The sequence below is a fragment of the Poecilia mexicana genome, unplaced genomic scaffold, assembly GCF_051168715.1.
Source record: "Poecilia mexicana isolate PSO_F unplaced genomic scaffold, ASM5116871v1 scaffold_22, whole genome shotgun sequence".
Lineage (NCBI taxonomy): Eukaryota > Metazoa > Chordata > Actinopteri > Cyprinodontiformes > Poeciliidae > Poecilia > Poecilia mexicana.
This window is the reverse complement of record NW_028263391.1, coordinates 367739-392170: the sequence shown is the minus strand read 5'-3', so window position 1 is coordinate 392170 and position 24432 is coordinate 367739. Positions and strand designations below refer to the sequence as shown.

Sequence of the window (24432 nt, the reverse complement as noted above, 5' to 3'; positions counted from 1 at the left end):
CTCAGGTAATGAATGTATGTCTCTGTTGTTCTGCAGTTTTGTTGTTAATTCATACGTCGTTTCCTATTGGATTAAACTCAGTAATCCTGTGACGTCAACACGCATTGTTGTTTTCCTTGTGGCCACACGTGGCTCGCCGGGAGGACCTGGGATCTAAGAGGAAGAGAGAGAGCCAAACTTTTTCCAAAATTAACTAATTTAGATATTCTTCCTTAACAATAACCACAGCTCACATCAACACACTGGACTTAGTAAGTGATGCATCTTCACCTGCATTCCTTGCCCGACTAACACCAGAGCAGATAAGAGAACGTCAAAAGAAAGGCCTTATATATTATAAGAGCCAAGATCAATCCCCCCCCCAGAGGACTGGTGAAAACCGAGCCTGCAGATGTTATGGTGCTCTTGAGGCAGTGGCAAAACCTGTATATCAGCAATGATGGGATCTTATACAGAAAAACAGGAAATAATTCTCAGTTAATTTTGCCAGAAGAACATCTGATTCTGTTTCAAGAATTACATAGAGATGGGTCATCTGGGGGTCAAAAGGACTCTGAATCTGATTCGAGACAGGTTTTATTGGGTCAGAATGCAGCAGGACACAAAACATTTTGTGACCCACGTGTGCGAGTGTCTAAAGTAAAAACAACCACAGAGAGCAGCCAGAGCACCACTGATGCCCATTGTTACATGTCCATTCGAACTGGTTTCAGTTGATTTTCTGTATGTGGAGGCCTGAAAACAAGGTTATGAGTATATTCTGTTATAATGGATCACTACACTCGCTTTGCACAGGCCTACCCCACAAAAAATAAATCTGCAAAAACAGTTGTGGAAAAACTCTGAGGACTTTGCCCTTCGTTTTTGGCTTCCCGGAGAAAATCCACCACGATATGGGGAAGGAATTTGAAAACCAGTTAATGGCTCAATTGCAGAGGTGTTGTCATGTGTGAGGGTCTCACACTACCGGCTACCACCCACAAGGTAACGGACAAGTGGAGCGATTTAACAGAACCCTGCCGTCTATGCTCCGTATGCTCACAAGTGCGCAAAAAGCTGACTGGAAAAAGTTGTTATGCAAGATGATGCACGCATATAACTGAACCCGCAGTGACACCACAGGCTTTGCTCTGTATTATCTGCTCTATGGACAATCCCCACGTCTACTGATGGATCTCCTGTTTAACATACAGCTGAATGAAACACAGCAAAGCTATGCCGAGTATGTTAAAGATTGGCAAAGCAGAATGCAGCAGGCCTACGAGATCGCAACCAAAACCTCCACCCGTTCATCAAACAGAGGAAAAAAAGAATAGGACAAAAGGGGTTGTGGAGCTGACCTGCAGCCTGGGGGGCGTGTGCTTGAACACAACTTAGAGAGAGGAGGTCCTGGTAAGCTCAGATCCTTTTGGGAGGATAAAGTGCACATGATCATAAAGAGAAAAAGTATGAAGTACTACCAGAAGGAGGTGGCAAAAGTCATGTACTGCACAGAAACCTACTGCTCCCCTGTGACAGTCTGCCAATCGACAACCCAGAAATGAACTCAAAAGTGGCAAAAGGGACTAAAAAGACAAAGTCGAGTACATATCCATGTCATCTTGGTCAACGAGAGAAAACTTCAGACAGTGAGGGAGATGGGGAAATGGAGCTAGTATGCCGGTTTCCTCCTGCTCAGCATAGTGGTGACTGAGCTCTCAACTTAAACCCAGATGTTGAACCATTTACATCCGATCTGTCTGCCCAAGAAAACACACAAAGTGAATGAACCTTAGGCTAAATGGGTAGAGAACATAACAGAGGAAGAAGATGGAGGCCAAGATATGGAGCTGCACCTGGATTTTCCTGAGCCATCTGCAGAAACAGTTATTGAGGAGGAAGAGGATCCAGCTGTCCCACCACCTGCATCCGGCTAGCCAAAGAAAGAATGCTGACCTGTTGTGCTTTGGGTGAGCCAAACATGGTGGATGCAGGTATTAAAGTGGATGCAGGTATTAAAGAATTACCTGTGAGTATGAGCCCAACCGGTAAAGAACTTTGGCTGTTTTAAAGAACGGAGTTAAAGATGCAGTGTATAAAGGTTCAAGAACTGCATTCAAAAGAAAAAGACTATATATGAACTCTCCAAAGAATGCATTGACTGTGTTTTCAAGACAAAAGACTGGTATCAGAACAAAAGAATGTGGCCGAAATGAAGATTCTGTTACACTAGAAAGACACTCTGGACAAATCTAGAATTAAATGCAACAGGAAATTTGGAATCTAAAGGGACAATATCCTCTGTTAGTGGTGGACACTAATAGAATATGAGGGTAATGAAAGTCATGTTGAGCATCTTACTTATAACATTACTTTCTGTAAAAGGGTCAATAGGTGATGTTAAATGCTCTGTTAAATGTCATAGGACATTTTAAAAATGAAGGGGAGCATGTGGCAAATAGCCCATGTTGGCGGAATCGTCGATCAATCAAATTTTATTTGTATAGCACATTTCAGCAGCAAGACATTTCAAAGAGCTTTACGTCGTTAAAAACAGAAACAGAGTCATGTAACATTGAATAAACAGTAAGAAAGAGAAAGAAATTAAAAGAAAAAAAAAAGTTAAATAAATAAAAAATAAAGATAACATTAAAACCCACACCCCTTTTCAACCAGGGGAGGACGACACCCGCACCCCTTTACACTGCTAAGAGAGGGGGTCGGTACCCACACCCCTCCGGGGGGGCTTTGCATCATTAAAAACTAAACAGAATCATGTAACAGTGAAAAAGAGGAAGAAAAATAAAATGGATAAAAAGTAAAGATAAAAACATTAAAGACATTAAAACCCATACTCTATCCCTAATTTAGCCATAAACAAATCTAAACAGGTGGGTTTTAAGTTGAGATTTAAAGGCACCCAGTGTTTCAGCTGTTTTACAGTTTTCTGGAAGTTTGTTCCAGATATGTGGTGCATAGAAGCTGAATGCTGCTTCTCCTCGTTTGGTTCTGGGGATGCAGAGCAGAACCAGAACCAGAAGACCTGAGGGGTCTAGACGGTTGGTACAGCAATAACAGATCTTTAATGTATTGTGGGGCTAACCCAGTGATTTATAAACTAACAGTATTTTAAAGTCTATTCTCTGAGCTTCAGGGAGCCAGTGTAGGGACTTTAAAACTGGTGTTATGTGCTCTATCTTCCTGGTTTTAGTGAGAACACCAGCAGCAGCCATCTGGATCAGCTGCAGCTGTTTGATTGAAATGTTATAGTCAGACCTGTGAAGACGCTGTTGCAGTAATCAATGTGGCTAAAGATAAACACATGGATGAGTTTCTCTAGATCACGCTGAGACATTAGTCCTCTAATCCTGGAGATGTTCTTCAGGTGATAGAAGGCTGACTTTGTAACTGTCTTAATGTGGCTCTGAAGGTTCAGGTCAGAGTCCATCACTCGCTTTCGGGCTGATTGCTGGTTTTCAGTTGTAATAACTGAAGCTGGTTCGCTCCTCTTTAGGTCCAAAGATAACTTCAGTTTTGTTTCCGTTCAGCTGGAGAAAGTTTTAGCACATCCACACATTTATCTGATCTAAGCATCTATTCAGTGATTGGATGGGTTCAGAGTCACCTGGTGACATCGTGATGTAGAGCTGTGCATCATCCGCATAGTTATGGTAGCTAATCTTATTTCCTTTTATAACCTGAGCCAGTGGGAGCATATAAATATTGAATAGGATGAGTCCTAGTTTTGAACCTTGGGGTACCCCACATGTGACCTTTGACCTCTCTGATGTGAAGTTTCCGATTGAAACAAAGAAATCCATGTTCTTTATGTAAGATTCAAACCAGTTGAGCACTGGACCGGAGAGTCTGACCCAACTCTCCAGTCGATTCAGTAAAATGTCATGGCCAGCAGTGTCAAAAGCTGCACTGAGGTCCAACAGAACCAGCACTGTGGTTCTCCCACAGTCCATATTTATGTGGATATCATTGAACACTTTTACAAGGGCCGTCTCCGTGCTGTGGTGAGCACGAGAACCAGACTGGAAGGAGTCAAAGCGGTTGGTTATTGTTAGAAAGTTATTTCATCGTTTAAAAACTGCTTTTTCAATAACTTTGCTGATTAATGGGAAGTTGGAGAGCGGCCTGAATTTCTGCAGTAGTGATTTGCCCAGATTGTTGTTCTTTATCAGTGGTTTGATAACTGCTGTTTTCAAACCCTGGGGGAAAACACCTGATGAGAGTGATGAGTTTACTATTTGGATTTGATCATTAGCAACAACAGGCAGGACTTTCTTAATGAAATGTGTGGGTAGGACATATAGACAGCAGGAACTGGAGCTTAATTGACTTATTTTTTCTAGGGTTTTATAGTTAAGTAGTTGAAATTGGGTCATTTTTCCTGCATTTGTTTTATATCAGCATAGCATTGGTACTGCCTTTAGAGTGGATGTGCAGATTAGTCCTCTGATCTTTTGAATTTTCTCTGAGAAGAAACTTGAAAACGTGTTGCAGGCTGCATTAGATTGAAATTCAGGTGGTAATGTCATAGGAGGGTTTGTGAGCCTGTCAACAGTAGCAAATAAAGCTCCAGCATTGTTAATGTTTTTGTTCATGACATCTGCAAAGAAAGCCTCTCTTTGCTGTTTTATGTTTATGTTCTCTTGATGTTTTAGTGATGAATGATAGTTACGTCGTCTTTCTTTATAGATTTCATAATAAACATGAAGTTGAGTTTTATGCCATTTCCGTTCGGCCCTACAGCAGAGTTGTCCAGCAGATTGAACTGTTTGTGCATTTCTCCATGGAGATTTCTTCCTACAAGACACAACCTTCACTTTAATGGGAGCAATGTGATCAATGATATCTGAAAGTTTGCACTGAAAATAATTTACCAACTTATCTATGTCATTACAGCTTAAGGGCAAGGAAGAAGAGTAGATTTGATTAAATGTTTCTCCTGCGTTTTCTGTGAAAGTACGCTTTGTGATAGTAGCCGTTTGTCCAAGTGGGCCAACGAATAAAGAACTTTCAAAGATAACAGCAAAGTGATCCGACAGCACGACAACAGTTACAGAGACATTGGAAATATTTACACCCTTACTGATAACCAGGTCCAGTGTGTGTCCATGAGTGTGTGTTGCTTGTTTGACATGTGTTAAACCAAAACTCTCTAATATATTAAAGAGCTTTATTGCCCCTCTGTCTTGGGGGTTGTCAACGTGAATGTTGAACTCTGACAATTATTAAACAATCATAATCAATGCATACGAGAGATAGAAGCTCATTCAAGTCCGTAAAGAAATTTTCCACATAAGTTGGAGTTTTGTATAAAGTTAGTGTCAAAGTTCCTTTGTGGCCTTTTACCTCAATTTCGAGATACTCAAAAGACGTGAAATTACCCAAAGAGATTTTACTACAGTTTATGGTATTCTTAAATATTGAAGCCACGCCTCCTCCTTTTTTGTGTTTTCTATTCTCACTTAAAAAATTGTAGGTAGGAGGCGCTGATTCAATTAGTACGATTGCTTCATTATTGTCATTCAGCCATGTTTCTGTCAGAAATAAAACATCAATATTATGCTCGGTGATGAAATCATTAATTAATAGAGCTTTAGCACAGAGAGATCTGGTATTTAAAAGAGCCAGTTTAAGTGACTTGGAGGCCAAAAGTTCTTCAGTCTGAGGTTTGAATTAAGACCGCTAATTTTTGTATTTCTGTTTTTTGTAACTTTTCTTGTAGTGATCCGGACAGGTAATGTCCCGTTATGCAGTGCTGGGGGGCCAGACACATTCTGGAGGAAGACGGGTGTAAAGATATCTGGACCCCGGTCTCAGACCTCAGAAACGCAGAGTGCTGGATCCTCAAAGGCAGGTGGCTTAGATGAAGTGAGGTCTGCTATGTGAGCGCTAAGGAGAGACGTGCCGAGGGGAACCTGTTCATTCATTCCATCTGTAAATCTGAGAAACTCTGGTCCAGAAGACATTTCTTCATAATGTCTGTCACTAGTTGTTTTATCAGTTTGTTCTGGGACACTTTGCTTCTGATAAGCGGAGGGTTCCATGCTACTCAGACATCCTGTTCTTCTGAATCGATGATCACATTGTTCTTTTTGTTGATAAAAAATGTTTGCAGTGAGCAGCTTTATCCCATGTTTATTACGATTGCATCCGCCTCTTCCAAAGAGGTGAAAGTGCTGCCAATAGATCCAGAGGTTATCGATGAAGGTCACTGAGCTGGCAGAGCAGGTTTTAATCAGGCATTGGATCACTGAGAAATTACTTCATTTTTAATGTTCCCATAGTGTCCAGAAGATTATTAAAGTCCTTTTTCAGAATCTCTGATTTTTCCTTTGCCATATCGTTGGCTCCAAAATGCACAACTAAAGTCTCAATGTTTGGCTGATCAGTGGTTAGAGAGAGCACTTTGCGAGTCAAATCAGATACAGTGTCACCAAGAAAAGAAACCACTCTCGTTTTCTTGGGATTGCAAATATGACTGATTCTATTTACTGCCTCATTTCCAACAATAAGATTTCACAATAAGAATTTTGGCATACTTTTCGTTTTCCTGGTGGTCACTTTGTCCTTTGGAGCTTTAGGGGGTGGATGTGTTGGTTTTGCCTCATTGTTGATGTTTGAAGGTGAGGTTTTCACTCAGAGGCTCAGGCTGGAGTGCAGAAAATCTGTTTTTCAGTGGGATTCTTATGGAGTCGGAATGTTTTGAAGCTTGGGCTGGTCGCTTTGTCCTTGGGAGCGGGGTCGGTGGGCATGTTTTGGTTCCATCTGGTTGTTTGTGGAGCAGATGTTGACGTTGAAGGTGGGTTTCGGCTCAGAGTTGGCCACGCTGATTCATCCAGGTGACGGGTTCTCCCCGTTAGTCGTCTCATGGGATCTGCAGTGTGAGACTTTTGTTTTGGCTTGGCGCCCTGAGCGATCCAGGGTGAGCTGCTTGCTGCGGGGTGTACGACCTCTCCGCTGATTTGAGGAAGAGTTGTTTCATGTCCACAGGTAGCGTTGATCTCAAAATTCACTGCCAGTCGTTGAATCTTCATTTCTAAAAACTGAAGTCGTTGTAGAATACTGCTAATGTCCTTGGGGTCGGATGGGGGCAATTTGCCCTAGTTCAACTTGGAGGTGAAGAAAAGTAAGGTAAAAATAAAAGTGAAAAAATCTCCCAGTCCTTAGGTTTGAAGTAGTCCAGTTATGATGTCGATAATGTAAATATAACTATAAAAACTGTGACTTTAAAAGTAATTCACAGGCAAAGTTATGAGTAAGGACGAGAGAGAGCAGGATGAGCTGCTCCTCCTTCAGCTCCCAACACTAGTCGAGGTAAATACCATTTTATGCGTGTTATTTACTAGTTGTGCCGCAGTTTGACTTGGTTGCAGAGGGGGTTAGTATTGCTCCACCGTTTAGAAGAAAAACCACAACCGTTGTCTCCTAAAGGCTGTATAGCAATACTTATTAAATTAAAATCTTGCAGACTCAATCACAACATCTTGCTTGGTTGTTACCATTACAGATGTCAACTTTTGATATTTGAAATATAAAACGTATCAATTAATTCAATAGCAAAGTAGATAAATAATAATCACATAACACAAATCATTACTTTTTGTGTATGTATGCCACATCTGGGAGTTATAGAACCCCAGATTTCCTTGATGCTTGCCATCAGCTGTTTGATCTAGTACCCTTCTCTTTCCTCTTGAGAATACCCCAAAGATTGTCAATGGGATTTAGGTTCACCGAGTTTGCTGAACCTAAATCCCCAGTGATGGCCCAGGCATCAAACCAGGTTTTGGCCAGGGAGCAGGTCCTGCTGGAAGTTGAAATCTGCATCTTCGTACAGATCCTCAGCAGAAGGAATCATGAAGTCCTCTAAAACATTCTGGCAGACTGTTGCTGTGACCTTGGATTTTAGAAAACAGAGTTTACCAATGCCTGCAGCGGACATTTCACCCGAAATCATGACTGACTGGATATTTCACACTGGACCTCAAGCAGTTTGGGTTCAGTTCCTCACCAGTCCTCCTCCAAACCCTTAGACCTCAATGAAAGACACACTTTACTTTTATTGGAAAAGAGGACCTTGGACCACTGGCCAATGGTCCAGCTTTTTTTCCTCCTTGGCCCACTTCAGTCACTTCCTATGTTGGCTCAGGTTCACTAGTGGCTTGACCCAAGGAACCCAACACTTGTAGCCCATATCTCGTATGCGTCTGAATATGGTGGACTCTGAAGCTGTGCCTCCAACTTCAATCCATTCTTTTTGGATTTCTGCCACATTCTTGAATCTTCTTGGTCTTGTTAATCCATTAAAGCCCAGAGTCATCTCTTGGCTTCCCTTCTCTTTTTGCCCTTCCACTAGACTTTCCATTGATAAGCTTGGACACAACATTGAACAGCCAGCCTCCTTAGTTATGAACGTTTGTAACTTACCCATCCATAGGATGGGTAAGTTACAAACGTCTTCCTCATATTGAACAGAACTGAAGCAATTTAATGACACCTGGTGGTGCTTTGAGTTTAGTAGATGATTAATGTGTCACACTTCATTTACATCATTCATGCCCTGTAAAATTTGGGCTGATTTCTTCAGAGTATTCTAATTTTGTCATGGGTTTTATGAGCTGGAAGCCCAAATTATGTAACGACATAAATACTTGAAATCGTTTAAAGGGAACCACGATTAGTTATAAAAATAGACCTTATTTTGGAAATATTTATCTTGGATGTAAAAACAATACAGTAATAATACTATAAGTTATTTAATTTTTATAAATTTTAATAAAATATTTTGACAGGAATATCGCCATGTTGTTCACGCTGCAATGCATTATAGGTAAATGACTTATAACGGTCCAACTGCCTAGCTCCTCCAGCCAAAACAGTGATGAGTAACGTTATTGGGCCTTTTTAATTTGAACCGGAGCTCTTTGAAATATATCAGAGCCTAGAAATAAGAGGTGATGATGAGGAAGAGGACAGAGTTGGCCATAGGAGCTGCTGATGTTTTGCTGCTGCTGCCTTCAGTTTCGTAAATGAAACAATGAATGACACTTACCTCTGGTCGGACTGTGTGATCTGTTAAGAACTTCTATAGCTATGTGTCCGGTTGTTGCCGAATCAATACTTCATTTGGTATTGTAGTGGTTTTACATTCAGTGCAGGTGTTCTAGCTCCAATAGCATTTCCAGTACTAATGGCTCCATTAGCGCTGCTTATCCTTGACATTTCTCCCAGCATCCATAGCGCTGTATCTGATTCAGCATCAGCTGTGCTGTATAGTCTGGTGGAAACAGCGACACTGGACTTTACCACCGACAACGGACCTCCATGGGTCCGGTCCGATCGGTGATGTCAGTACCGCAGGCAGTACAGCTCCTGTTAGCATCTCAAAGACTGTCCAGCTCTGCCTGTTTCAGCGGCAGCACTGCATTTATTTTTTGCTAGTTAAGGTAGCGATCACCTGTTAGAGCCTTCGTTAGTTCTGCTGATACAAATGACTCAAAGTGTTGTTCAGAAATGTCCAGGGTCCAAATTAGGTCCTTCATTGTGGTCCACTCCGGCTCTCGCACTCCGCTCTCTTTCATGTGGGAAATTATCCAGATTTGCCTAAATTTTGATTTTTTATTTTTAATGACAGCCAATAGTGACTCAGAGTGGCATTATCTAAAATAACAATCAAACGCAATATGATAAACAACTACTCGGGAAAAGTTAGCCTTCCTGTGTTTACTTTGTAGACCCCAGTACAGAATGGACCAAAACGTTTCATTAATCCAATGGTGAAAAGATGGCGACCTCCATGGGTGAAAAATATAACAGAAGATGTAAATTTTTGAAGTAATTATGAGTTTTGGCGTTTCACAAACAGCATTTATTAGGTAATAGGGAAATTGCAATACATTTAGGCCAGCATGTTGAACTAGTCATGGATCCTTTTAAACTGTGGGCCCTGAATCTATAACCTATGAAAGTTAAACTTTTTGAATGGAATTAAACAACTTTTCCATGGTATTCAATTTTTTGGAAAGGTTCTGTATATGCCTGTTTTACTTTTTGTATGAACAAAAAATTCATACAAAAAGCGACTTCTGATATATTTAGATATCAGAAGTGGCTTGATGCTAGTCAGCAAGTGTTAACAGGTGTACATTTAGTCTTGGTCCCTTTTGCTTGTTTTACCTTCAAACATTGGATGAAGAATCAGACAACTCAATTATTAACCGATTTCATACTCCTAAATAGAATACATGTAAATGAAACAATTTCATATTATGCAAAGATTTCTAGTCAGTTATGGGACAGCTTGAACAGAAGTGTATTAGACCAGCATCAGTGAAAACATATTGGTCTAAAAAGAACGTACATGTTAAGCGCCACACAGCTTTGGCTGAATGTTCTTTAAAATTGAATATTTAAACATCTAAAGACAGAACATTTCTACACTTGTTCCTGAAACATCCTTCAAGCAAATTACCCTCCCACTCTCCATCTACAGCAACAACTCTGTGTATAAACAGCATGTGCAACTTTAGACATGTCTTTTTATAGTGTTCTTCTAGATAAGAATGTGCAGAGTTCATATTCAGTCTTTTCTCATCAGTGGGGATTCTCTCCAGCATGCTGGATATAAACTTGAGAAAGAAATCCTGAACCATGGTAAGCCTTTATTCATTCTCTTAGTGCTTATTTCCTTGCTGCCAGACGGGACTGCTTCTCACTGCAGTCGTTCAAACACACAGAGACCAAAGCAAACTGTAGTTTTTTGTGTTTTGCTTCTCATTGAAACATTGAATCATGTATTCCTTGTAACACAGTACTTCATCTTGCTTGGATGATCACCTGATTGTTTATCAGTTGTTGAAAGAAGTTACTCTCAATGTTCTCATATAGCTGAGCCATGGAAGTGTTCCTGGGCAAAATTTCAGGGAAACTAACTGCCTTTGGAAAGATTCAATCTTGTACATCAATTGCATCAGAAAGTTTCACTCTTGGTACCATACAGGTCTATTGTACATCTCCCCATGCTCTTGGTATGGGGAGCAGTGTCAAGTTTATTTGTCTGAGAAATAAACTTGGCACCAGCTTTCTGCCGTCCACTCTTCTATCTCAACAATAGTAACACATCTACCTTTCTTTAATAGCAATCAGTCTGCTCAACTGATAGTGCAATTTTAGCTGGACTCTTACATGGTCTCTATTGTTGATTACATGTTTATATTTTCAAAAGATCCAATTATGTATGAATGAACCTGTAAAAGTCTAGTGATGGTTTACAACAGGAAGCTCATAAATGTACCTGCTGAATTGTTGGTGGGTGAGAACCAGTCCTTCAAGTCTGATGGGGAAGCAGACGTCGCAGCTGGCCACCATGTTCTGAATCTTAAAGTCGAGAAACCGGGCAGGGAAGCCAAGTTTCTGGACCACCCGGGCATATTTCCTCGCTGCCAGACGGGACTGCTCCTCACTGCAGTTGTTCAAACACACAAAAGAGACTAAAGCTAAACACTGCTTTTGAAGCCTTTTCTAAAAGTTGCAGCACTACATGCAAATATTTGGAGGTCTTAGCATATTCAAAAACTAAAACTTCATGTAGAGAACAAAAATTGTTTCCCACATGAAATTTCCAGATTTTTATGAAATCAATAGTTGGCGAAGCCAAACTGCTTTACGGCTCCCATGTAGATTATTGTTTATATCTGGACATGTCGAGCATGTGCACAACACTGGAGGGCAAAAAGACTACTCTTTTACATGCCATCCATTGCTGTGCTACCATGGCTGAACCATTCCATTAACTACTTGAAACCTGGAGATGTAGGTGTAAATAACCCAACATTAAGCACCTTATTTATTGCATCCCCTCTTTTGCACTTATTGCCTTCATTTTATTTTACTTAATATATGGTTGACTTCCGATTTTTGATTTGATGCCTGGTGGTTGGAGCACAGCAGAATGCCAAATTCCAATTCCTTGACGTTTGCATAACGTAAATCACACATGCATCGTTCCACACACGTTGGTGTGGTACTTAAGCCCCACCCACTCAGAGAAAATACTGACAGCTATTAGGTAACTCCTCCAGCATCTCCCTGTGTATAATATTAAGACGTATCATACATTATCTACATTCCCTTGATAATAACACATGACATGTTCAGAAGCTTAGAGGAAGCCATCACAAATCATTCTCCAAACAGTAAGTGACAACAACTCATTTGTGGAAGGTCCATTTTTGGCCTAACAAAAACTTGCCACTGGACTCGATGAACTGGACTGGAGGTAACTTGGGAAGACCTTCAACAATCAACATTCAATTCACTTTATTGGAGATTCACCAAATACACGGCCTAGTTGACAAGTCTGAATGGCAGCCGCCGCAAGACCGGAGCAGCACTGAGATGCGAGGGCTGCCGTTTTTCAAAAAAAGGAAAAATAATCAACTCTAGTGGCCTCCTATATACAGAGGTCTGTAGCGTTGTGGCACAACATTCCCTTAAGCCATTCTTAAAAGACATTTCCTTAAATAGGACGTCATAATATTAGAGATGTATCAAAACGACCAAATCTGTAAACTGTAACCAGAGATTTGCTGTCTGTAGCTTCCGTGTGTACTGTTAACTGTGCAGTGTTATTTGAATGATGACCTGTCTCTACATCATCTTTTTATTCTTATTACTGCACATTTTCAGCCAACAGAAAATAATGCACTAATGGGCTTGTCTTAAATGGAACATTTACAGCTTTTCAATTGGTCATATTCTAAAATGAATAAAAACATTTTCTTAAATTCTCTTAAAATGGAACATAAAAAAGTCAAAGACTGTTAAATCCAATTCTAATAAAAATTCAACAGCCTAATCCAGATGAATAGAAGAGACTGACCTTTTGGCTCCTGTACAGACCATCTTCCCTGAGCTGAAGATCAGTGCTGTTGTTCGAGGCTCGCGGATCCTCATGATTACAGCTGCAAAGCGCTGGTAAAAGTGGGTAAAAATTAATAAATTAAATACATAAAGACTGAACCATGAGAAAGTAAACGGTGGAGTATCACAAGTGTGTACCTTTGGATTGTACTCTGCATTTCTGGCTTGCAGTGCAATGAATTTTAGATCCAATGGACAGCCAAGGTTTACAGTGGAGACAATGTTTCTGGGCAAAGAAAAAAGATAGGAGTGCCTTGCAAATAGAAAAGTATTCAGTTAAATAATTACTGCTTAAACACTTTATACAACCAAAAATGTCAAGATATTTTTAATGGGATACTCAAATTTTTTAATCCATACATTTAAAAAACTGTAAAAGATTTAATCTTTGAAGCTGATATCCTATATGCGATTATATAATCTAATATCAAACAATATGAGCAACTGTGATTCAGTGGGATCAGCTGTGGGGTCATTTTCAGGTCCCTCTTGGTTTTTGCAAAGGAATGGTTGCCACAGAAGATTAAAGGATTTCTCAAATACACATGAAAGAACCAAAGCAATATACTCCAGATATGTTTTTGATGGGAAGATCACATTAAAATGTATGATGTAAAGCTCATAAGTCAATTTTACATTATTCTGCTCCTTTTTTCTTAAGAGCAATAATAAGAAAATAAAGTGAAAAAGTCCTCTACTCAGATTATTTTAGTTTATGATATAAGCCAAAAACACATTGTGAAAGATATAAATTTTTAGCCATAAAACACCTAAGGATACCTTGTGATGTGAGGCAATTGGCTCTGCTTTAATTCCAAAAGCCTACGTTACACTCTGTATTTATATATATATTAGATTATATTAAAAAAAAACATTTCTTGTTCTGATCCTCTTATGTGCACTAGCTGATGTTCCCAACAAACTTATTTTTACCTCCCAATCTACACTTGTCTCTGCTATACAATTGAAATATCCAGACTGGGTCAGCAAACCCTAAAAATATGATCCCCAACTGTACAAAACCCAATCCTATCAAAGTACTTAGAACATATTTCAGTGGCATTTCTAAACTTACTGTAGCTGTGGAATGATTCCTGATTTCTCTGTCACCGGGGTCATTGGAGTCATCGGGGTCATTGGAGTCATAGGACAGAACGGGGAAGCATTTCTCTCCGATCCCAAATCGACTGTGACTTGACGTTTCACTACAGCCATACCATGCAAAGTATCCAGATTTATGCCTCTGTCCTCCAAAACATCAAGCTCAGCATTTTGATGTGTGGCTGCTGTAGCTGGGACTAAAAGAAAAATAAAAAAAAAACCTTAGAGAAAAAAACTGAATTTTAGTTTTACAAAGTGTGCCCTACAAATTACAATATTGCAGTTATTTTCAGGTCATTGCCAACATTTTTCAGAAAAAATGTGAGTTAATTGAAATGTATTTACTACAGATCTTGCTTTAATTGATTGAAGACATGGCTTTAAAATCACAATTAGGAACTTTTTTGCTGTGCTTCTATGGTATGATTGGAGTCAAATATTTTTAAGGCTTTAAAGTAATTTGAGTTTTTTATTATCCAATTGTTTTCGGACATTTTTGGTTGTATTTTGTGCAATGAACAAAGGTAATAGCTAATAAAGGTAAAGGTAGTAATACTTGAATAGACAAAGTGTAAAATATTATAGGCGAGAATGGGGCAAGTTGAACCAGGGATGTAGATATACTCCCTTTATTTATACAATTGTTATGAGACCATAACTTAAGCACATCCCTCTATTTTACTGTCCCTGTATTTGTTGTCTGTGGTGATGTGACAAGTATGTTTATTTACCAAAAAAAATTTTTTTTTTACTGTCCAAACATATTGAAAATCTGCCAGCCTATTAAACCAAGTAACCTAAAGATGTGATAATACTGGATGTCATTTTTATAAAGAGCTGGCTGTGGGGTAAAGTGAACCAAATTCCCTGGGGTAAATTGAACAAGTGCACCAAATAAATGCTATAAATTGGCATTCGATTTTGCAGAAAGAACAAAAACAATCACTGGTTGTGTCCCACAATCTGCCATACCCTTTTGGTGAGGAAAGGTCAGTCAGGATCAGAGCTGGAGCTGCTGTTCTTCATTCTTCTGTTTCATAGCTCAGCTTCACAATGTTGGGATTCAACTATGCGTAAATAACCCCAAATTAAGGTCCTTATTTGTTGTATTCCCTTTTAGCACTTATTGCCTTTTTGTTTTATTTCGTATAACGCATGATTGACTTCCAGTTTTTGATTTGATGCCTTTATTTTGATAAGACAACTGCCACTGTTTTTTTATTATAGAATGGCAGGTTAACAGAAAAGAATGGAAGACAAGTTGCAACAACATTGTTAAAATGTATCTAGTTATTAATGGCCCCCTTTGTAGAGGCACAAGGTGCGTTTATTTTGTAAATAAGAATATTTCTATTACTGATTGGTTGAAATTGTGAATTTGTATTATTGTATATGAATACTAGGGTATAGTTTTTGAATAAGTTGATATTTTAGTAGTGAATATTGGCGACTGTCAAAGTCACCAAGCAGCAGAATAGGGGAATCATTGTTGACACGCCAGCTGATCAAAGGATGGTTTTATTTTCATCAAGATTATCAAAAATCCAAGGCAGAAGATCAGTGGATAACAGACATTTGTATCCAAAAGCAGCATAAAAACAGATCCAGAGGTTTAAACAATCAAAAATCATTCAAACTTAAAGCGGTCAGCAAAAAGTAGACCTCCCCCACCACTAAAGTCACCAGGTGAGCAACAGGTGATCTACAATCACTACTAACACCACATGATCAAGAGCTTCGCCTATCCACCAAAAGTAACAGTGAACGTTATTTTTTTGGTTCAGATGTTACGATTGAAGGTGTGTGTTTTTGTAGCTTGCACTAATTTTGAGTTTGTGTTTGTACATACAGGTCTTACAGTGAAACTCAGGGTTTATTTCCAATAAACCTCACTGTTCATCAGTAAAGCCACAATCCTTCATTTAGGGAGGGTCTCCTTCACTATGCTCTGAAGATGCTACGAGTCAGAGACCCAACAAGCTGAAAATATATTTTTTCTGAATGTGAAGGAATCAGATATGCATTTTCTATAATACTTTTGGATAATTTCTTTTATCCTTGGCTTTAGCCTGTGTACCAGAATGTCTCAGAACTCACTGGACTTCTCCCAGTTTGACCAGCAAACTGTGGCCAGTGTTCCCAGCATCAGTGGTGGGAAGTACAAGCAGGCGCGGAGCTATAGAGGGGGCTGGGGTGCCTGCTGCCCCCCAAACCGGGCCGGATGGGGGCCTGGGCCTGGAGGGGTTTCAAGTCATTAAAATATGCGATTATAGACAGAGAAAGTGCGCCCTCGCCTGTTGTGAAGGGTGTATTTAATGTTAAATGTTCAAAATAAAAGCCACTAGTGGCAAAAAAAGTGAAGTTCATTCTATGTTAGGACAGGAGACAAGATGTCTCCCATCCCTGAAATTATGATGCATAGAATCACATATCTAAGTCTAAACCATGTTACAGAGAGTAAACACAATAAAAACATGCTTTATCTGTGGCATTGTTCTTTAAAATGGCACATTTCTAATGTATTAAAATTAAATACGATCGGCTCACTTAATGATATTGTATTAGGGATTAGGTAATGCATTCAGCAAGTACTTTTACTTTTAATACTTATTTAAAAGCCAGTACTTTTTTACTTTTACTCAAGTACAAATGTTAATGTGGTAGTTTGTCTGTGTATTTGTACTTTTACTTAAATCTTTGGAGTACTTTTTCCACCACTGCCCAGCATAATATAAATAAATTTGTGTTTTATTACACACTTTTATTCTCACTTTTTGTGTATGTTTAAGAGAAATAGCTCAATCTGAAGTATTAGTGTATTGAGACAGCTTATGTAATGAAATAAAAATTATTTAGTTTTAGAGGTTTTTTCACTCTGTCTATGCTGTCCATAGCAGAGTTGACATATACTGTATATATATAAAAAAAAGATTTTTCCAGAAAAAAAAACTATGTAGCTAATGTTTTCACAATGACTGATTTATCAAAGTTTATTGTCTTTACAACAAAATATCAATAAATTAAAGGAAATTACATGTTTTTCTCCAAATCTGGAAATGTTAAGTGTACATTAAATTATGGAATCATGTAAATATGTTCTTGAATAAAACACTGAAAAAGTGTGTGTCTGTAGACAGACAGACAGAACGTTGGTTGGGTGAACAAAATCCTGCCTAAGATCACTAGCTGTTAGCGATCAGTAGCTGAACTGCTGGCGGATGTTGTCAAGAAATTCCGAGCTCATCCCATTTCCCAATGCTGGAGATTTTAGTTTGAATGTAACAATACATGACGTTACCTTTAAAATTAATCACATAAGTAACATCTAGACCTAACAGTAAAATCAAACTTCAATAAAAAAATCAATCAAGTTGTGTTGGTGTGTTTTGTCAAGCAAATTTTGCTTTAATTCTATTTAATAAAAAGAAATCAGTCAGGCAGAGAAAGTGTTGTCAAGCCATGAAACAGGAACACCAGGCTTCCTGAAAAAAGAGGAAGTAAGTTTCCAGCTTGAAGATTTATAAAAATACCTGTTGAAACTGTGGCAAATTTGGGTCGTTCCTGGACAGTCAGCTCAACTTTGCTGAAAACACTGACTATATTTTGAAGAACTGTTCTCAGAGAGAGTGACCCAACTAGGCTCTAGTTGGGTCACCCCTATGTCTTGAATTTGGGGAGGAAAAAAATATTTTATCACTACAGAAGGGTTCAGTGAATGCGCATATGAAACTGGTGGGTTCGGTACCTCAAAAAAGGTTAAGAACCACTGATTTAGTCACTATGTTACTAAAATCAGTCAGTCTTGTAAGGTTTTTAGCAGCCATGAGTAAACAATGACTGGGGCAGCCTACTATATAATACTGGGGGACCCCGTTTTATAGTCTACATGCACCATACTCAACAGGAGAAAACACACCTTCTCAGATACAGACTTGGATCTTTTAAATCATATTCTAGTATATCAGTCACAGTTTATTACATTTTGACAAACTAATAAAACAGCAGCAATTATTTAATTATTCACCAATATGAAAGCAATTTTCTTAATCCTCTTGCATCTTGATAGAAACCAAACATATCAAGGAAGAATACTTACCAACATCAGCAATTTTCTCAGCTTTAATTTAAGCCATCTTTATAGAAGTTGGGTAAGAAATAAAGGCACCACAAACATTTTGTGATTCCTGCTCATCCTGCAATGGAACAACCTGGTTTAGTGGACAGACTCACCGCGCAGTAACGGTGCCTGCAGGAGCGTCGCTCGCGTTAGCAGCTAACAGGCGATGTCCAAACGACTAATGTAGATCAATGAAGAAATCCTACAACCGCTAAAATGTGACACTGCTCCGTTTTTGTTTACTTTTTGTGAAGAAGGAAATTGCGCTGTCTTCTTCAGAGGTTTTGTATCGATTTCGTCAGTAGATCGTGATGTAGCGCTAACCCTTATACTTTTACAGGAATGAACTGTTAACACAGGAAACAAGGAAGAGGAAAAAAAATTACAATGCGACTTCAAAACCCGTTCTGGCATCAGAGTAACCAAAAGTCATAGCTTAACAGTGAAGAAGGAAAAAGAATAAAGTAAAAAAACCCTTCAGAAGTCAGGGCTATACCTGTCTGGAGGACGAATGAGAAGCCCGGACCTAGTTTGTCGTTTCACTGGGGTTGGGACTGCACTGTCTGGTGGGCCTGCTACTGCAGCTGGAATATTGCCCTCACTTTGACCTCTAGATTGAGTAACATGTGCCATGTCAGGTGTTGCATACTACTATACTCAAATATCCAAGGCCTAGAGCCTGAGAGGGCAGTTAGAGTGGGGGGCCCAGTACATGGTGGAGCATCCGTCACAGATGACCTGGGTACAGGGGACCTATACAGCTTGAGACAGTTGTAGTGAACAACTTTGGGTTTAGCTCTGGGGTCAAGTTGATCTAACACCTCATAGTCAATGCCCATGTCCGCCTCAAAATCCAGCCATTTTAAAACTTTGAAAGGACTAGTCCATCCAAGAGCTAACTTATGTCTAGATAACAAGGGGTTGTCAACCCACACTAGATCCCCAGGATCATAAGCTTCATGTCTCACTTGCCTGTCATAATAGTGCTTCTGTTGTATGGCTGTAGCAGCCATGTTAGCAGCTGCAGTGTCAAAAGCAGAACACAGTTTGTTTAGGAGACTAGTAGCATACTCATTAGGTGCACATGTAGGTGTGTGCTCATTGTTAGTGGGAGCACTAAGGAAAAGATCGGCGGGTAAACGAGCCTCCCTACCATGAACCAAAAAGAATGGGGTGAAATTTGTAGTGGAGTGTACACAAGTGTTATATGCAAACTCAACCCGTTTCATGTGTTTATCCCACTCACCCCTTTTTGAGTAAAGGTACTTGGCTAACTGGTCTTTTATTGATCTGTTAGCCCAGTGATTCTTAACCTTTTTTGAGGTACCGAACCCACCAGTTTCATATGCGCATTCACTGAACCCTTCTGTAGTGATAAATAAAATATGATCCCCCCCCCCAAATTCAAGACAAAGGGGTGACCCAACTGGAGCCCAGTTGGGCTCTAGTTGAACCACTGTGTTAGCCCGTTCCACTTGACATTGAATGATATGGAGATGTCCTTGTTTTGTGTACACCCATACTCAAACACAGACATTAATAAGGTCTGAGTCAAACTGGCGTCCCTGATCAATGTGTAGGCTGTGGGGAAAACCATGTCGACAAATGTAGTCCTCAAACAAACACTTGGCTACAGTAACAGTTTTCTGGTCAGGAAGTGCATACAGGTTAATGTACTTCGTGAAATAGTCCATTACAACAAGCATGTATCTGTTTCCATAAGTAGTGAGGGGCAATTCAGTGAAATCCATTGCTATTTTTTCAAATGGTTTTGAGACAACAACAGGCTTCAAAGGGGCCTGCTGACGGGGCGTTGGCGGCCACCGTGCTTCACACACCACACATTCTAAACACCACTCAGTTATATCCCCGAGACATGTAAGGCCGGTAGCACCTAGCTTGAGCACACTGTAAAGTCTTTACTGCATCAAAATGTCCAGCAAGAGAATGACCATGTAGTGCCCTGAACACTTCCTTTTGCAAATCACTTGGAACAACAATCTGCACAACAGGATTGCCAGGGGGATGCCGAACCTGCCGACAGAGAAGAGAGTCACTAACAATTAGTTTTGGAAACTCCCTCCAAAAGTGTCTATGGTCTGCAGAGCACTTCTTTATCTTCGCAAAGGGAGGCCTGTTATTTGTAAGAACCCATTCCAGGACAGTTTGAGCCCTGGGCCCCAAAGCAGCTTCTTAATTTGCTTATGCCTTGGGCTGGCCCTAATGAATGCACACATCTCTGCCCTTCATAAACATTTCCAGAAATATTTCCCGGTGAAGAATTCCAAAGAATATAACTGGATCCGTGATCCCTTCAATGCAACACCACATCAGAAGAGGAGCAGTTCATTGATATCAATGAACTGCTTCAACAATGAGGATGCAGTTTAGGTCAAAGACACTGGCTGTGGAGAAAAATTACCCTCTGCCAGGAAAGAGAGCACTGGCCACACTTCTTCCTTTTGCCACATCCTACTTATGTGAAATATGTTTTTCTGCCGTGGCCTCAATCAAGACCAAATACAGATCAAAGCTGGACATTGAAAATGAACTCAAGGTTGCAGTGTCACAACTGCAACCCATATTTGAGAAGATCTGCAGCAACAAGCAGGCCAACTCCAGTCACTGAAAAGATGGGAGGATTAAAGTAATTTTTGTACAACAAACCTTTATTTTCCTCTCAGAGAACTGTTCATGTTTTGGCCCATTTTGCACAAAGACTTTTTTTTAAATTTATTGATGATGGCAAAGTTGAATATTGCTACAAATAAACATATTGAAATAACACTGACAAGTGTGCTGTGGTGGCGCAGGGGTTATAAGCACAACCCACATATGGAGGCCTCAGTCCTCGATGTGGCTGGGGAGATTCCTTCCTTCTACAAAAAATGTAATAAACCCACCACCCACGGTGCCATATTTGGGCTTCCACTTGATTACAATCAGTTTACAGCTAATTGATTAGATGTTTTAGTGTTCCTTACTGACAAGACACCATCTTCTTTCACTGGAAATAACTAAAAATCTTTCCAGCGGCTCAGTAACACCATGTCTCATCTTGGTCTCTTTATCAGGGCCTGCTCCTCCCTTCCTCGTCAGGATACACAGTATTTCTTTTGAGCTAATATTCTTTCATCTTTGTCTGGGACACAGATGTGTTGTAAAATGTACTGTACACGTAGCACTTGCTCCTGAATTAACATGCCCTTATGAACAAAAAAATAAATAAAAAATAAAAAAAAGAACAGCTAATTGGATAATAGCATACCCCTTTACTACCTGTGCTGCTAGAGCTTTGAATGCCAAGGTCATCGGGTAGGAAGCTGAGGTCTAGATCATTACCCAACCTGCCACTTGTTTCAGTCTCACCCAATAGGTTGGATGAATTCCGTGAGTTGGTGCGTGATTCATGTGACTGTTTGAGAGAGCTTTGAAGATCAAGCTCCTCCTCAACCATGTAGCTCGGGTCCTGCAGGAAAACAAAGTGAAGAAGGGTTACGTGGGGCTGCCAGCAGGGGGCAGAGGGTACCAGAATTGAGACCTAACACTATCAAATTATGGCCAAGAATATTGTCCTTGCACTGGCTGCCAGTTGCTCAGAATATAATTTAAAATTTCTTTAATAGTTTATAAAGCTCTACATAATAAAAACCCAGACTATATTTCTGATCTTCTTCAGCCTTACATACCAGTCAGACCTTTAAGATCATCAGTCAAAACTACTAATTATTCCACGAGTCAGAACTGAACATGGTGAAGCAGCTTTTAGTTTTTATGCTCCAGCTCTCTGGAATAAGCGTCCTGCTTATTGTAAGTGTGTCCCAACCTTGAGTTTATTTAAAACAAGGTTAAAAACATTTTTATTTGAAGTTGCCCCTTCTTAAATTTTACTTAATTCTATTCATTCACTACATTTAAAATTCTAAATGTTTACTTTGTTTAATTTTAATCTGCTTGATTTAGTTTTTTCCAGTTGCATGTTAACTTTTTTTTGTACAAGCACTTTGAATTGTCTCCGGCTGAAAGTTGCTATATAAATAAAGTTGCCTTGCCAAGAATACTGATTTCAAAATAAGCCGTTGGTGATGGAAAAAATAAGTCTAAAATAAGTTACATAAAACCATTTCAATTATCCTTCTTTCAAACTGCCCTTAATGATGTCTCTCTAGAGCCACAATTTGAAGCCACTTCTCCAGTGTGACCCAAGTGCTCCAAATGACCACAGGCACTACAGATCCTTCTACTGCCCATCAAACACAGCAGCTGTCCTCTGTTGCTTATCAATCATAATGGTTGGCCATTGCCATTTTGTCTGTTTGTGTCTGGAAGTCCCATAGCTCATTTCTAATAGTAACCAAATGCTGTGAGCAAGGAGGTCCAATAAGATTACCAGGCAAAGCTGTCAGCTGACCTGGGTTTTCAACTACAATTTCCAATGTCACTACAGAAATATTTATTGGTCTACTGTTTTGAATATTTCCAAACAATTAATTTTAGACTCCAGCTAAGTTGTTCTAAGATTAAGTTAGTGACTAATATTGTACAACACTAAATGAAACGCCGTCACTGATGTAAACCAAACTTTTAGATGTCTGAGCAAAATATCTATCTGGACCCAGAATGTCAAATTTGTAGTCAAGTGCATCTCTATTAAATTGAATATCACTGAAAAGTTATTTCAGCATTTCAATTCCACATGTTAAACTCATTCCACAAAGCATTACATATGTCATCCGTTTATTTCAGTGGTTATGAAAAAAACAAAATTCAGGTTAAAAGACAACAGAAATATTATACAAGACAAACAAATGATTATAAATTATTATGTTCCCACCTATAAAATCATGTTGAGGACTGCTTAAAAAATCTGTTAGATTTTTTTTTTTTTAAAGTACAACACTAAATGACTCACAGTAAATCTATGTACTTAAATCTTAAGCTGGTTTATTTATTTATTTTTGCATTTTAAACTGCAAAAATGCTTATGGAGTAAAACGTGGTTTTAAGTTTAAGATTGGCTTGTGAAAACACTTAAGTTTCCCTCCCACCTCAGGTCCAGAACCAGCATAGAAATGCTTAAATCCACTTTTCCAGCACAGGGCTATATACTCACATTTGCGATAGAATCGTCAAAGTAACGTTCCAAAGCCAGATCATCCATGGTCTTCCACAATATGGCCTAATTAAGATGTCAGGGCTGTTTCTGCACCCGCAGAGCTGCACAGCTGTAACCAATCATGCACTCAGACCTTCTCACTGTAGAAGCTGCTGCCGTCTCTCAGCAGCACCTTCTTGTTAGTGCGTCCATAGATGTGTTTCCTTTACAAAATGTGTGTAAATTTTTGTCTATTTTATGTTAATGTCGGGAAATTTTATTTATTTATTTTTTTTTGCAATTGTAGTGTTTCCATTAAACAAGAAATTTATTTTATACCACATGTGAATAAGGTTGTTAATACGACGAGTCAATGAAAATAACAGCAGCAATGGAGGTAACCTTTAGGCCAGGGGTCCCCAAACTACGGCCCGCGGGCCGGATCCGGCCCGCCACGTCATTTGGTCCGGCCCCCTGAACAATGCCGGATCCGGCCCGCCTCCTCATACTCCTTACATTTTTATTTTGAAAGCAATAAAACTTTCATGTCTTCATGACTTTCTTCTCAAAACTTGTAGCATTTGTACTCAAAACCTATCCTCATGCTCACACTTAATCTCTGCTCGGACTCTCTACTCACTTATGAAACATTTTCTGCTTGCTTCTAGAACAAAAATGCACCGTCGCCTGGCAACCTCTCAGCTAATAAAATGAAAGTGTGATACAGTGTGCGTTTGTTTCCTTCTAGCAGAAGTGCCTGTGTGGCTAGCAACCAATCCAGTGACTGGATGTAGGAAGAAACAGCAGTCAGGGACATGATCAAAGATGATGGCAATGATGTTTTGAGGCCACTGACTGGCAGGCACTCTGTGAGCCGAATATCTAGGACATTGACACATTATATCAACTTCTGTGTTAACTCCATGTTCCTTTTCATTCACTTGTTACATTCAAGTGAATGTAACAAGTACTACCCACTTTTGAACATAAACAACATCAATAGCCGATAGAGCTTTGGAACGTGACGTCATTGCTGAAGACGGAGGGATATCAGTGCCATCTTTGGGGCCCATAAACATAACTGACAAAAACAACAGTCTTGCAGATTTTTTTTAATCCAAGTTACTTAAAATAATTTAGCTATGGTACAACTTTGCTGCGTTATTGGATGTAATGTCCGATCACACGACTGAAATGGTAA

The 24432-nt window shown here is 39.5% G+C and overlaps 1 protein-coding gene across 1 annotated transcript in view; it reads right to left on the bottom strand.

Annotated features, from left to right (window-relative positions):
- tbpl2 (TATA box binding protein like 2) overlaps positions 1 to 23939 on the bottom strand; it is a 52076-nt gene extending 28137 nt beyond the window's left edge. The window contains exons 1-6 of the mRNA XM_088002674.1: positions 23250 to 23939; positions 21416 to 21605; positions 13994 to 14216; positions 13057 to 13144; positions 12878 to 12969; positions 11291 to 11458 (exon numbers count right to left, since the gene is read on the bottom strand). Coding sequence (XP_087858800.1) covers positions 11291 to 11458; positions 12878 to 12969; positions 13057 to 13144; positions 13994 to 14216; positions 21416 to 21605; positions 23250 to 23297 — 809 coding nt within the window. The 5' untranslated portion in view covers positions 23298 to 23939. The remainder of the gene's footprint in view (positions 1 to 11290; positions 11459 to 12877; positions 12970 to 13056; positions 13145 to 13993; positions 14217 to 21415; positions 21606 to 23249) is intronic.
- Between the last annotated feature and the right edge of the window lie 493 nt (positions 23940 to 24432).